This window comes from Cryptomeria japonica, chromosome 10, assembly GCF_030272615.1.
Source record: "Cryptomeria japonica chromosome 10, Sugi_1.0, whole genome shotgun sequence".
Classification (NCBI taxonomy): domain Eukaryota; kingdom Viridiplantae; phylum Streptophyta; class Pinopsida; order Cupressales; family Cupressaceae; genus Cryptomeria; species Cryptomeria japonica.
In genome coordinates this window covers 169,447,477-169,461,471 of record NC_081414.1, presented here as the reverse complement: position 1 = coordinate 169,461,471, position 13,995 = coordinate 169,447,477, and the positions used below count along the sequence as shown (strand labels likewise).

The window sequence follows — 13,995 nt, the reverse complement described above, 5'->3', positions numbered from 1 at the left end:
AGAATGCCAACCAACGACTTCCATAACAAAATTTGGAACATTGAGCATGGTATCACATAAATTACTACGCAACTAACATAATGTTTTTCGTTTTCCCGATATCACCAGTTGGGTACAACCTGTATTGATTTATTACTAGAATTGATAAGTTCACAATACTATAACAACTCTTAAATACTATTAAATAGTAGGGCATGAAGGTCCTAAAAGGTGGGCTAAGAAGGCTATATTAAGAGCAGCAGGGCATCTTTCGCACATTGTCCTGTACTAAATTTAGCATATTGGGAACCCCACATTCAGGGATTCTTTTTATTCCTCATGATCAAGGACGATACTTCTGCAGTACGATAGAAATGGAAGGCGGTTCCAATTGCTACTCGAGCATGCCTAACACTGTGGATGAAATATATGAAGACTTCAAGCGCCGCAGAGAGGGCATAATAAAAGCTCTTACAGAGGATTTTGAGGAGTTAAACCAGCAATGTGACCCAAAAGATGAGAGTTTTTTGGGGCTTTATGGACTTCCGGATGAATCATGGAAAGTTGTTCCTCAACAAGAGGGGTCTCCCATGCTTCCAAATCCTGTTTGGGGAATCAATAACAATAGAATGACTATGTCAAAAAAGAGTTGGAAGCACTCTGTTGCTGATAATAGTCATGTATGGCTTCATGCCTTAGCTATTTTCCACTGTGCAAGACTTGGACTTGGGGAAGAAGATAAGAGATTACTTCTCACCATGGTTGGAAGCTTTCAATCAGTAGAAGAGGCTATAAAAGAGGCTGCAGAATCAGAAGGAAAGCAAATAGTTATCAGGCAGCCAAGTAGAAAGAGGAAATTTTCTGAAGCTCTGGTGATGGACAGAGTGTATCCTCACCAAAGTGAAGATGAAAATGATCAAGGCTATGAACCGCATTGTCCAATCTGTGGAGAAAAGGATGGTGATGAAAAATGGATCTTGTGTGATGTTTGTGAAGAATGGCTCCATTGCAGATGTGTGAATATTAGCTCACAAGAGGCTGATGATATGGCACAATACATATGCCCATTCTGCTCCACCTAAAATGTGGTAAAGATCTCATACATGATGGCTACAGGTTTAGGGTTTTTTTTATGTGTCTGTAAAATTCTTCAGTTTTACAAGATTAAACTTTGAGGTTCATGGGATTCCTTTGATGTTTTAGTGCAGATCTCTCAATTGGGTTTCTTTATTCAGGGGGGAGGATTAAACAATGACTGTCTGGAAGCCATGTTTGCCCCTTCTTATTTATGGGGTTTAAGAACAAGTTTTTGTGGAAGGGGATGATAAACATCTTGTTGCAGATAATCCCATTAAATAATAAAATCATCTTCAAATTTCTTTGGTTTCTCTTCTGGTTAGTAGTGATTTTCTGAAAGCTATTTTCTCAACTAATTTTATTCTTAAAGATGCTGTAAGTTTATGGGTTTCTTAAGTCAATTCCAGAATTCCTTTATTACTGATACCGAGTGCCTAAACAGTCTAAACCATTTTTCCTATGGTTGAAGGCATTGTCACTTTAATGATTCTCTGAATTGTAGTTGATTTTGGGGGAGGGCTTGATGTTCTATCGCCAAACCCTTGAAATTTAGATTTGTTTTCATTGTTGGTGAAACATTGCTCTAACTTTTTCTCCAACATCTTAATACATATTTCATGCACACCATACTGAACTTGAGCTAAGCATTATTGTCAAAGCTGTGCATTAATTCCACCACCTTTGCAACTAATCATAAACGCTATACCTTGATAGATTAGATTTGGAAATCTGGAATCAGCATTATTGTGAAGCTTGGAAATTGATTACACCACTTTCAGAACTAATCATAAGACACACCCACAAAGCAGTTGAATTCGTCATGTTGTAGGCTTCTAACCTCATGTTCTCATGGGTTGCGTAAGTCTATTTTCTGCTTAATTTTAAACAGTTGGAGCTTTTCCATGCAAATTTAAAATTGTTAGGAAAGGAATTGAAAATAAGCTGTGAGAAAATAAGGGGGGCTGGAAATAAGCAACAACTTGCTTATTGCCAAAAATGTCACTTGGCTTCACAAATTTGTTTCCCTCTTTTTTTTTAACATTTTATTTCTATTTTTTCTTGTGTATAAATTATTACTAATATTATTAATACTAATTTTAAGATGTGACGTAAAAATTAGCAAAAAAAGATATTCATGGGGCCACCAACTGCTAACCAAAATAAGCTAAACAGCCGCATGAGAACATGCCCTAAGCAGGACATAGAAACATGCCCTAAATATAAAAAATCTTTATTTTCAGAGTTACATTGGAAATTTGGAATGGGGATGGCTTTTTCCGGGCATGCAGATATTTTCTTGGAAATAGGAAACATCACAAGCTCTGTGAGGTGGAATCACAGACTCAACGACTTGACTAATTTAAAAACTCGAGTATGGTATATATTTTAACTCTAGTATGATATATATGTTTTTAGGAGATTTAATCGCAGACCTCTGAGTTCAATTTTTATCGATTATAATAATTTCTTTTATTATGAAATTCACTTTATATTTGTTGCATGGAGACTATATTTATAAGAGTTGAAGTCTTGAGATTTTCTGGGTGATGGATTTCAATATTGTTCAAATTATATTTTATAAAATATATATTTTTTATTGGGTAGGTTTATAGGCTGTTTTCAATACTATGGAGATTTTTTTCGGCAATGTCTATCTAACATCTAAAATTTACTATTGACTGTATTTAATAATTAAATAGAAAATAAAATTTCTTATATTTTAATTTTTAATTATTTAAAAAACAGAATCAAATGATAAATCTGGGAGTCGGATGGACAATAGAAACTTTCTGAGTCTCTCTAAAACTTGTACTTTTCTTTCTCTTCTCACCTTTGCTTGAATTCAAGTTGAGTTATATATTTCAAAGTGTTCATGACTCCAAGCCTATAGAAATGCAGTTAAAAGTGGAAAGTATATTTTGAAGACTCTGGGTCAATTCAAATCTGATTAAAAGTGAAAGATTAAATGTAGAATGTTAATAAGTAGAGATTGTGTATGGAATTAATTGATTCTTTTCATAATTAATTTTTTAATTTAAATTTTTTTATTATTTTGAAAATGTTTATTATAATTTAAATTAATCTATATTTAATTATATAAATTTATTAAATTAATTTAAAATTATGTCAAAAATTATTTCATATTATATAAATATTTTAAAATAATGATTTAGTATTTTTAAAGTAATAACTGAATTTAGCAAAGATTTTAGAATTTTCATTGTTCTCAAATTTGGACTTCTACAATTAGATTTTACATATTCTTGCTATTTGTGATGAAAAACTTCCATATAGCTTTGAAATGCAGCACCCAATCAAATGTATAGATTTTTTTTAATTGATTTCACTTTGAATTGTATTTAAAATTATATTATATCTTTTTTCCAACCATCATTTTAATTAGTCTATTTAATCTTTATTGAGTAATAACTAAATTTTATCTTAGTTTTGATAAATAAAAAGCTATTTATAGGGACAAGAATAAGACTCTTTGTTTAAGATTGTAGTTTTAATTAATCGATTTAAAAAATATCTTGAGACTTACCAAATAATTAGAATTTTCATTACTCTCAAAACTGAACTTTTGTAATCCAAATTTTACACAAAAATAAGACTCTTTGTTTAAGATTATAATTTTAATTTATCAATTTAAAAACTATCTTTAAACTTACCAAACAAAAATAGAATTTTCATTGCTTTCAAAACTGAACATTTCATTTGCTAATGTAGAAGAAACTTCTACAAAAGGTCTACAAAAGGTTTGAAATGCAGCATCAATAATATTAGAAATGTGTTGAAGTTTCTTTATTTATTTCACTTGAATTTTATTTAAATCTTATAGTTTATCCTCTTTCTAGCCCCCATTTTATGGCTTTCTATTATAATTTGTAGATCTTTATCTCTTATTTATAGATAGACTATCATTTTATTAGATTACTAGATTGAAGAGTAAACTTTGGAAATTGATTTTTAGTACTTTTTGAAAAAAAATCACAGATGCTTTTTTTTTTTTTCTTTTCTAACTTCTATTTGTGTTAGTAAATAATGCTAAAAATATGTAATTATAGTTTTTCAGATTTGTGTTGGAATTCAAAATTTATTTATTTTCAAGAGTTGTGTTGGAATTCAAAACTTCTTTGATTCTTTTGTTTGAGTCCCTTTTTTGTGTATTTGAGAAGTGTTCTCATTTCTTTTCCCACCATTGATAATCAATTTGAGAAAATCTCCACGGTTTTATTATGTTTAGGTTGGACTATTATCTCCGCGTTCTTTCCGTTTTCAATCTTGGGTAGCTAATGTTAAAAAATTATATAGCTTGGCTAAGTATGAGGGTTGCCAACTTTTTCATATTGTAGAAGAGCTAAAATGGGTATCTTTGTTTCAAATTTAGGAAAATTTGGAGTTGAAATGAATAAATTGTATGTAGTCAAATCTTTTGTTATTTCCAAGAATCTCCATCATCGTCAACAACCATTCCTAGAACAATCCCAGTACCTTTTGTTGATTGTCAACCTCTTCCTATATTAAGGCTATTTTTTAGTGAAGTGTATATAAATATTTTTCTTGGTTCCTAAAACCATAAAAATATCAATGGTTCATGTTCCTTTTCTTAGTTAAAGAACTGATGAAAGAGTGAAAAAATGTTGATTGTTAGAATTAGAGATTTTGGTGGTTAGGAACCATCAGAACCTCCAACTTAGTTTCCATGCCCCCTTTTACACTGATTTGGTTCTTGGTGAGGTCAAAACCATTGACAATGCAATAATAGGTTTGGTATGCACAATTTCAAAGGTCCATATTGAAGAAAGGCTTACTGGGTGCTACTAGTTTCTAGTTGGTAAAATTTCAAGTAAAATTATGCAAGTATGGAGAAGTCAAACCTTTGGGGGGTTCTTAGAATTACTATAGCCACCAATTAAGGAAGAGAAAAAGGGGTAAGTAGAGTTGGAGCTTCCCATATTTGATGTGTTCCTAGTTTTGGCGTAGGTACCAATAAAGCATTGAAGTGAAGGTTAGAGAAATAAGTAGGAAAATTTCCAGATGGACATCAAAGGCTTCATCTATTCTCAAAACCTTAGGAAAATTCGATTGGTTCTTAGTTCTTGATGAAACTTTGGCCTCCCACTAAGATGGACAAGTGAAAATTAAAGGCCAATGCATCATGTCCAGATGAAAAAGAAGACAATGTAGAGTGAATTGAACATAAAATAATGGTGAAGTCAAATTACAAGATAGTGTTAGAGATTTTTATGGTTCCAAGAGTCATCAAAACCTCCAACTAGGTTCTTAGTTCCTAGTCAATCCCCAATTGTTGATAGAGGCTGTAAACCCAATCCTATAACTTGTTTGAAGACAGGAACTAATTTGGCAAGAAGAAAGGGCAAAATGACCTGAAAGGAAAGTAGACAATTTAAGAAGTGAGGAATGAAATGATAAAGACATGGATTAAGAAGGAAAAAAGCAAAGAAGGAGAAAATCATTCTAAAACTAAGTCATCATCTGTCGGTGATGACAATTCCTCTTTAAACTAGGCATACCGATGCTCAGGGGGAGCACATATGGTAAGATCATTATTGAATCCCCTCGACTGATATGAGGTTATGTCTATCTTCATAGTTTAGATGCATAAAATTTTGTTTAAAGCTCTTATTTGGTAAATGTTTTCAGGGTTAGTGTAAATGTTGTTTGTGTACCAGTATCGGTAAGAAGCAACCGGTAAAAAGTAAATCGATGTACCTTAAGTTGTAAATGATCAAAATTACACAAACTAGCTGTTGCATTGAAGCACCGATAAACCTTAACGGATAAATAAAGAAATGTCAATACATTTCATTTACCTTTCTTTCTTGTGAACATTCTTGAGCTCTTGTGCGACCTAAGGCAATTGGAACCTTGCTAGTGCTATTTGTGCAAAGTGATCAAGTAGCGTGATAGTGGTGATTGGAAACCCTAGAAGAGAAGGTATTCTCATAATTTAAACCCTGTTTTGAATAATTTTGTTTGAAGTTCATCATGATAGCTTCTATATCGACTCTTGTATTGGTTGAAGCAATTAAGGAACCACAACCCGAGTTCAAACTGCATCCTATGAAGGCTGGAGAGATCAACATGACCGGTGCCCTATCATCTGTGCCCTTCGATTTGTTATTGGTTGAAGATATTCACTCCTTCATCCATTGCAAGATTGAATAACTTGAAGACAAATTTATTCAAAGTGAATTCAAAGGGTTCTGTAATCATGTTCTTTTGAAGGAAGAATATTTTCATCTAAAGACCAAGGGTTTGTTGAATGTTGTTTATTTTCCTGATCAATTTTATGCCGATTGGGTTAGGTATGTATTAAGTAGAGCGCATGATCAATTTCTATAGCTGGAAGCTGAAGCACCAATCAAGATTACAAAAGATGTGATTAAGAGATTAATAGGGTTTAGCGCAACCGGTGAAGCACTAAACCTAAGAACAAAATCATCCATTGAAGTCACTCGGTTGACTCAATCCCGATGTGACAGGAAAGTAATGACAATCACTCATATTGAGGATGTAGAAGTGAGGTTTGATTCTGTAGTGCTGGGTTATAGGGTCTATCAATCAAGCTGCATAAACAGTGTGCCGAGCGGTGCTATACATGCAGCCTTTCGAATCGTCAAGGAGGATGCAACATATGATATTTGTGAGATGATCAGAAGTCAATTTCTGGTGAACATGGAGCGAATTAATAAGGACAAGAAATAGTCATTCAAGTTTGGCTCATTACTGGTATGTATATTCTTCTATGTGTAAAATTTCTTTCTCGGTAAGGGAAATGTTGTGTGGTTTGAGGATAAACCTATCATGATTTAGATAGGTGAAATGATTAGGGATTTAGGTGATAAGTTTGGGGAAACAATGTGGGGATATTTTAAAGAATTTCAAATCAGAATGCAAAATAGAGAGAGAATCCCAACCGGTATAGTTCAGAAGTATAAGGACAACATTTGTTTTCTTGTTGACACCAATTATTGTGTCATTCAAATAGTTCAACCTATAACCTTTTGGGTACCTAATATGGGTTATGAGGTCGGGGTAGACATTACTAAAGTGTATGCAAACATGTTATTGTCTAAACCGGTAGACAGAAAAGCAAACAAATTTGGAAGTTATGAGGAGACAAGCTCTAAAATAAAATTGGAACTTAAGGAGCCTACCATACAAAGGAGAGTAAGGAAAATGATTGATACCCTAGACAAAAAGTATGGAGGTGACGCATCCAGTGCCACTGCTTCCACCAGTACTAGTGAACAAACAGTGGCCAAATCAAACAAAGTTAAAGAACAAATAGGAGAAAAGAAGAAAATGTCAAAGGAAAAACCCAAGGGTACTGCATCCAGCAAGACAACAACATACATAAAAGAAAAGGACTTAGATACTCCTGCATCTTCCCCAGGTAAAGATAGACCGGTAGGAGTAACATATGCAAGAAATAAAAAGCGTGAAGGGACAGTTGACATAAAGGCTAATAAGAAGCCCAAGAAGGATTGAAATGAGGGTGACAACACTGACACACAATCTGATGTGGAAATGAAAGAAGTTAGAAGAAGTGGTAATAATGTACTTCCTACAGTTGATGAATTGGTCCATGGGATCAAAGAGTTTGGAGGTATATCTGGTGTTGGGAGAAAATATCCCCTCTGCAACGAGGAGGACAAAAGAAAAATTGCAGAACTCCTAGTGAACTATATAGAATAGTTCCATCAAAATTGCAAAATAAAATTGAAGGGAAATGGAAAAAAAATTTATCTATTGAGAAAGAGCACAGGATAAAAGCACTCATGGAAGTGCAACATGAGCTTAATTATAATCAAACATCTATATTGGCAGAAGCATGTATTCAATGCTTTAAAATAAGGAACATGACATGGAGAGTGGCCATAGGAGATGTCCAAGGTGTGCATGATGAGGGTGTTGCCTTATGGAAAACAATCTCAAGCCAGCAAAAGGAAGCTGAAGAAGAAATAGCAAAGGGAACAAAACAAGACCAAGGTTTAGCTGCCCTTGACAAAGGGAAAGGTAAAGACAAAGACTCTACTGAAGGTTTTGATGTTTTCTTAGTTGATGATATCATCGGTAGTGTTGTGTTAGACATTCCTAATCAGACAAAGGATGTAGAGCAACTGGTTGAACACAAATAAACCATTGAAACTATTGATATTGGTGTTTCACCGATAAAGGGAACCACTCAAACTAAGCATCCCAGTGAAGATGAAGTTATAGTTGAAGATATACCTTATGAAGATACACCTTACAGAACTTCGATAACAATAAATCCTACTGATGATGAACCCCTTTTGTCAGAAAAAGGTACAGAGAAAGGAAATCCAAAGTTGATAAATACATCAATACCTTGTATTGAAGAATCAGAGAAGAAAGAAACTAAGGAGAAGGAAGAAAAACATAAGGAAGCAGAAAAGAAGCAAGAAGAGATGAAGGAAAGAGAGGAGACCAAGAAAACAATGGTGGAAACTCCTTTGGTAAATAGGAAGTTAGATTTAGAAAAAGAGAGTGAAAAGAAGAAAAGAAAAATTCAGCACCGCAGCTAGCTCTGAGATTAAGGTTGAAGAAAAGGAAGAAGAAACAAAGGAGGAAGAAGAGAAAGGCTCTGAAATCAACATAAAGAAGATGAACCCCGAACAATTAATGAAAGTTTCTAAAAAATTGAATCTTCAAGCTAAAAAGGCAAAACTTAGAGAAAAGAAAAAGAAGACCAAAATTCTTAATAATGCAAAAACCATATTGTCCGATCTCATTCCTGACATTATTGTTGATGAGAATGCACCCATTATTGATCAGTTGGGAACTCTTGTCAAAGTAATCGGTCCAGAGACAACCGATCTGGAGAAGGTTGTAGTTAGATGGTATGAAACAAAGAGAGGTGAAAAATTAATGGAACACCTATTAGTTGGAAAAGTTGCTCTCTCCACTAGCACTGAAGAGGTCAAATATATACTATAGGAAGCTGGCCAATTATTGGTCAAGTCATCAAGCTTCACCGATTTAATCAAAGATCTTGAAGATAAAAGAGCTCAGACTCAAAGGGAAATCCAAGATGTGATAGGTTCTTTTGATCCTCTAACAAGCTCTACAATGACCTTTAGTGGAAAGGTCAAACCATTAACTCATGAAATTAAAAAGTTAAAAGAGGAAGAGGATAAATGAGCTCTTAATCTACTAGAGCTATAGTGCTACCTTGCACCGATCATTGATTTCATGCAAAGGAATGTCAAAGAAGCAAAAAGCCTCATAAGTGCACCTGACCATAAGTCAGTAGATGAAATGGAGGATTTTGTTACAATTTTGCATGGACACTTCAACACCATGAAACAGGTGAAGCCTTCATGGCAATCCTCTTTGCAAGCTGCTAAACAAAATTTCAAAGACATTTTTTCTTTACTTTCATGAATCCTTTTGTATATTCTTTTCCATTGATGTCAAAATGGGGAGTTTGTATATATATATGAGGTTGTTAGTTGTTCACCCTGTTAAATCAGTGGAAGAAATTGATAAGCTAATCAGCGAAGCTAACATAATAGTATTTTCTAGTGGTCACCGACATGTAAGTCTAATGACCGATAGAGTTAATGAGATATCAGAAGAGACAATAGATAAATGGGATATTTTCTTTGTTGAGAAGGAAAAACAAGAAGAGCACAAAAGACCTAAAGATTTTAAGGTATACCAAAAGGATAAGGACAAAGAAGAAGGCAAAATAGGTGGACTACCAAATATAAAAGTGACAGATAATTTACCACCACCTACTATTACTCCATTGATTCAGACAGATGCAACACCGACTACTAAGGATGTGGAGACTCCACATGAGGATACAAATCGTGAGTCTCAAATTTGGTATACCTTGAACATAGATACTCAGGAAGTCAATATTGTAGTTGAAAAAGAAAGTACTGAGGAAAAGAAGAAAGATGTTGCTCCTGAGCAATCGGGTGACAATATTGAGGTAGAGACACATGCAGAACACATTTAGATTATGGTTAATGAAATGGTTACTAACAACACCATTGATACAAACATTGAAAAAACCAACAGAGACAGAGTTACCGACAGTGGATACCACTAAGAAACAATTAGAGAAACCAACAGAAGAGAGCATAGAGATACAAGTTGAGAAACTGGTTGACCTTCAGGTACATATAGAGATAGTACCACCGACAACTGCTGAGAAACCTAAACCTTTTCTAGTTGAAATGCAAACACAAACTGACCTACCAGAGGTCAAAACAAGAAAAGTGGTTACTCACACTGACAGCATGGAGATTGTTAAGGTAATTGGTCAGTCATCCAATACTTCCATGACTAAATTCAGACCAACAAATGTAACTGAAGTACTTTTGGATTCTATTAAGAAGATTACTGATTGTAATGCACTGGCATATAAGGCTATAGATGATACCATTCCTATTCTTAAATTGATTGCACCCAAGTGTAATATAGACAATAAAGATTCTTTGAGTCAATTAGACACATTGTCTAAGTATATCACCGACAATATACTAACCGTGGAACAAATAAATGAAGAGACATTTAAGGAGAAGATGGACAGAGAAAGGGAGAAATTCTTTGATAGACAATAAAGAAGTGCATGAGACACATTGACACCCTCTTACCAACACCGAATAAAACCATTATGGAGTTTAAGGAACTATATAGAGATACATGTAAGACCAATCTTTTGACAATGGATATCGATAAGGAGATCAACAAAGTACAAAAAGAAATAAATGATATACCTGACAATATCGTTTGTTCATCTTAACCAATCTCACTTATCGAATAGGAGATAGCTAGATATGAGGAGAAACTTGAGAAATTGGAGAAAGAAAAGGAAAGAATAAAAGGAAAGGCAAAAGAATTTAAATGCAGACTTAGTCCTAAATTGGATAACTTCATCTCTTTGAGGAAAGAAAAGGAAAGAGTAAAAGGAAAGGCAAAAGAATTTAAATGCAGACTTAGTCCTAAATTGGATAACTTCATCTCTTTGAGGAAAGAGATCTCAGAGGCACTTATTCAGGGACAGAAGACACCAGAAGAGAAAATGCATCAGCTCACTGGTATAATTCAAAGAATAGAGGAAACATTAAAGGACAACAACCAGTTCACTCAGAGTCTGAATTTGGCACTAGCAGACCTATTCTAGATTGTAAGCAACTGGTTACACGGTTCTAGTTGAGCACTGCACTCATTGACATTTTGACAACCTTTGTCATTGATGTCAAAGGGGGAGTAGTAGAACTGAGAAAAATGACTTTTAGAAGAGATCATATGCTCATGGGGAGCACACAGTTTTGGTAAGATTTTGGACTTCAATTTTTGGATATAATTTTGAATTTTTCTCATGAGTGTTGCCATCAATTCCAAAGGGGGAGATTGTTGGCATTACACACTTCAATGAGAATTGTAGGTGATTTAAGGTATTGTCATTGATGACAACCTTGCAATCTTATGGCACCGATAGGCACCGACACCAACAGATAGTTCGCCGACAACGACAATAATGTTTACTGGTATCTCAATCGACATGATTTTGATTATTGTATTTTGTATTTAATTATAATATATTTTGTAAGCCGACATGGAATATTGTAATAAGACTCATATATAAGTATGAGATCTTGTAGATCATTTTGTACGACACAACATAGAGGATAGATATGATGGATATGTAGAGCGAATATTAAGGCTGATTTTGTAGAAGGGTTTATGGTTATTGTATGAGCTTCAACCGATACTGAACCTGGCATAGTAGATTATTTTTGTAGCAGTACATCATATTGGATTTTCATAATCCATTTTGTAAGTCAGTGAGACTTCCTTTTGTATTTGAGTAGTGAGCTTTAGGAAGTTGGTCTTCCTGCATGTGCAGGCCCCTCTTGTAAGTAATATCAGTCATTGGCCAGTGAGTGAATATTATGGGTCACAAATCCCACTGAGGTTTTTTCCACACTAGGTTTCCTCGTTAAACATCTTGTGTTATGGTGTGCTTTCTATGTTGTCTTTATTGTTCTTATTTACTGCATTAATTCTTGTTTACCGATACATTATTTTGGAATGCAAAAGATTTAATAAGGTCAGAAAATCAGTTAACCAGTTAGATACTGATTCACCCCCCCTCTCAATATCTTTGGGAATCCTAACAATAGGCTTGGAAATACCTAGTTATTTTGTTTTCCTTATCTGTTCCCATGTTGGTGAAGATATCCAACAGTTGTTTCCCTATTCGTATATCATAACCAAAGTCTTTTCTGCCTATATCGGGAACTTCTTTTGTAATATATAGCATTAGGCATACAAGAAAATTTCCAAATCTGAAATTAGCTTTCTTATCTCCTTTAATTTTCTTCAAATTATCAATCAATTCATCCTTCAACCATTCACATACATCTATCTTAGCATCATTGTTAACCATATAATATGCACTCTTCATACATAGACTGGAAATTGAGTTTAGTTAGTTAGCATGTGTTGCCTTATATCCTAATATCATGCTAATGAATCTAACATTATCATCTTTCACATCATTAACTCTCAGGGATCTGTTGTCATAGGTTGCACTAGTTAAAGTCATCAATGTGTTGTTTGGGTCTTTCTTGGTCTTATCTGGCCTGCTACTGGTGGAAGGTAAGCCAGTCACAACCTTAACTGCTTCTCTAATGATTTTATGGATAAAGTCTAACCAAAAGAATTCACCATGAACTCTGCTGAGTACAATCCTCACAACCTCCTTAGGAAATTTTGGAATGTCAAGGATTTCCACAAAACCTATGGTTTCTATAACCTTATATTCTAGTTTTACAGATCCATTCTCATCACAGATAACATTCTTATACATTTTCATGATTTCTTCTGAACCTAGTTCCTCAATGGCAATGTATGTAAATTCTAGGGTCTTCTGCATATGCAACTCCTTTAGGGATTTTAGAAAATGCACCTAGGGTATCATCTTGTTTTTCTACTTCAGGGATAATCTTGAATGTGGGCCTAGGGATTGTAACCACTTCAATAACAGTAGTGTTTGCAATGAATTTAGTAGCAGAGGAGGAAGCCATTGACAAATACCTTAATCTGCCTTTTAGGTTTGGATGCTTGAAAGATCTTGCTTCACTTCTTGCTAAGGATGCCTTCGCTCGGGTTTTTCGTTCTCTTAGGAAATTTGAATGCTTGGTGAGTGAAAAAGAGTGAAAAACACTGATTTATAATATCTTTTCCTTCAACAACCACAATAAATGCCTGCCCGTTAAGTGAAACTTAACACATCTACCGGTAAAGAAGAAGTTCATCTTCTCACCATCAACCAAGGGTAAACTTGCATGATTTTGAATTTGCTGCAATACCCCCAAGGATTACTTTTTAGTTGGATGAAGAGTCTCCTACTGGTGGAGTGATACTCTGTTCTATCGGTGAAGGAATAATTTCATCAACATTCCGATCTCTCTTTCTAATCCATTGTTTTAAAAATTCTTTCTTTACCTCATTAAGCTTCTCTTTGCCTTTCAAACTCAGTGCTTTGTTATTTGCTGGTCAAGTCTTGCTTCTACAAAATTTTGCAATATGTCCAACTTTGTTACAAGCATAACAAGTCACATTGTTTTTCTGAATAGCCTTTCCATATCCTATGCCGGTTTGTGTTATGCGTTGATTATATAAGTGTCCAAATCTTCCACAAACATAACATCTTACATTCATTCTGCAATTTTCTAAATTGTGACCAATTTTGTTACATTTGGAACATTGACCAGTGGGTGCATTAGTGTTTTGATAGTTTCTAGATCTACATTGATTTTCTCTATGACCATACTTTTTACAGTTAAAGAATTTTACATTAAATTTGTAGGCATCAGGTTGTCTTACCGGTTTAGTTTGATCATGATTGTTTGCAGTGTCAAAGCT

The 13,995-nt window shown here is 34.2% G+C and overlaps 1 protein-coding gene across 1 annotated transcript; it reads left to right on the top strand.

Moving 5' to 3' along the window:
* Positions 1-353: 353 nt before the first annotated feature.
* LOC131858833 (PHD finger protein ALFIN-LIKE 3-like) lies at positions 354-1,061 on the top strand. The gene has a single exon (XM_059212288.1). The coding sequence runs from the start codon at positions 354-356 to the stop codon at positions 1,059-1,061; it is 708 nt and encodes a 235-aa protein (XP_059068271.1).
* The last annotated feature ends 12,934 nt before the right edge of the window (positions 1,062-13,995 follow it).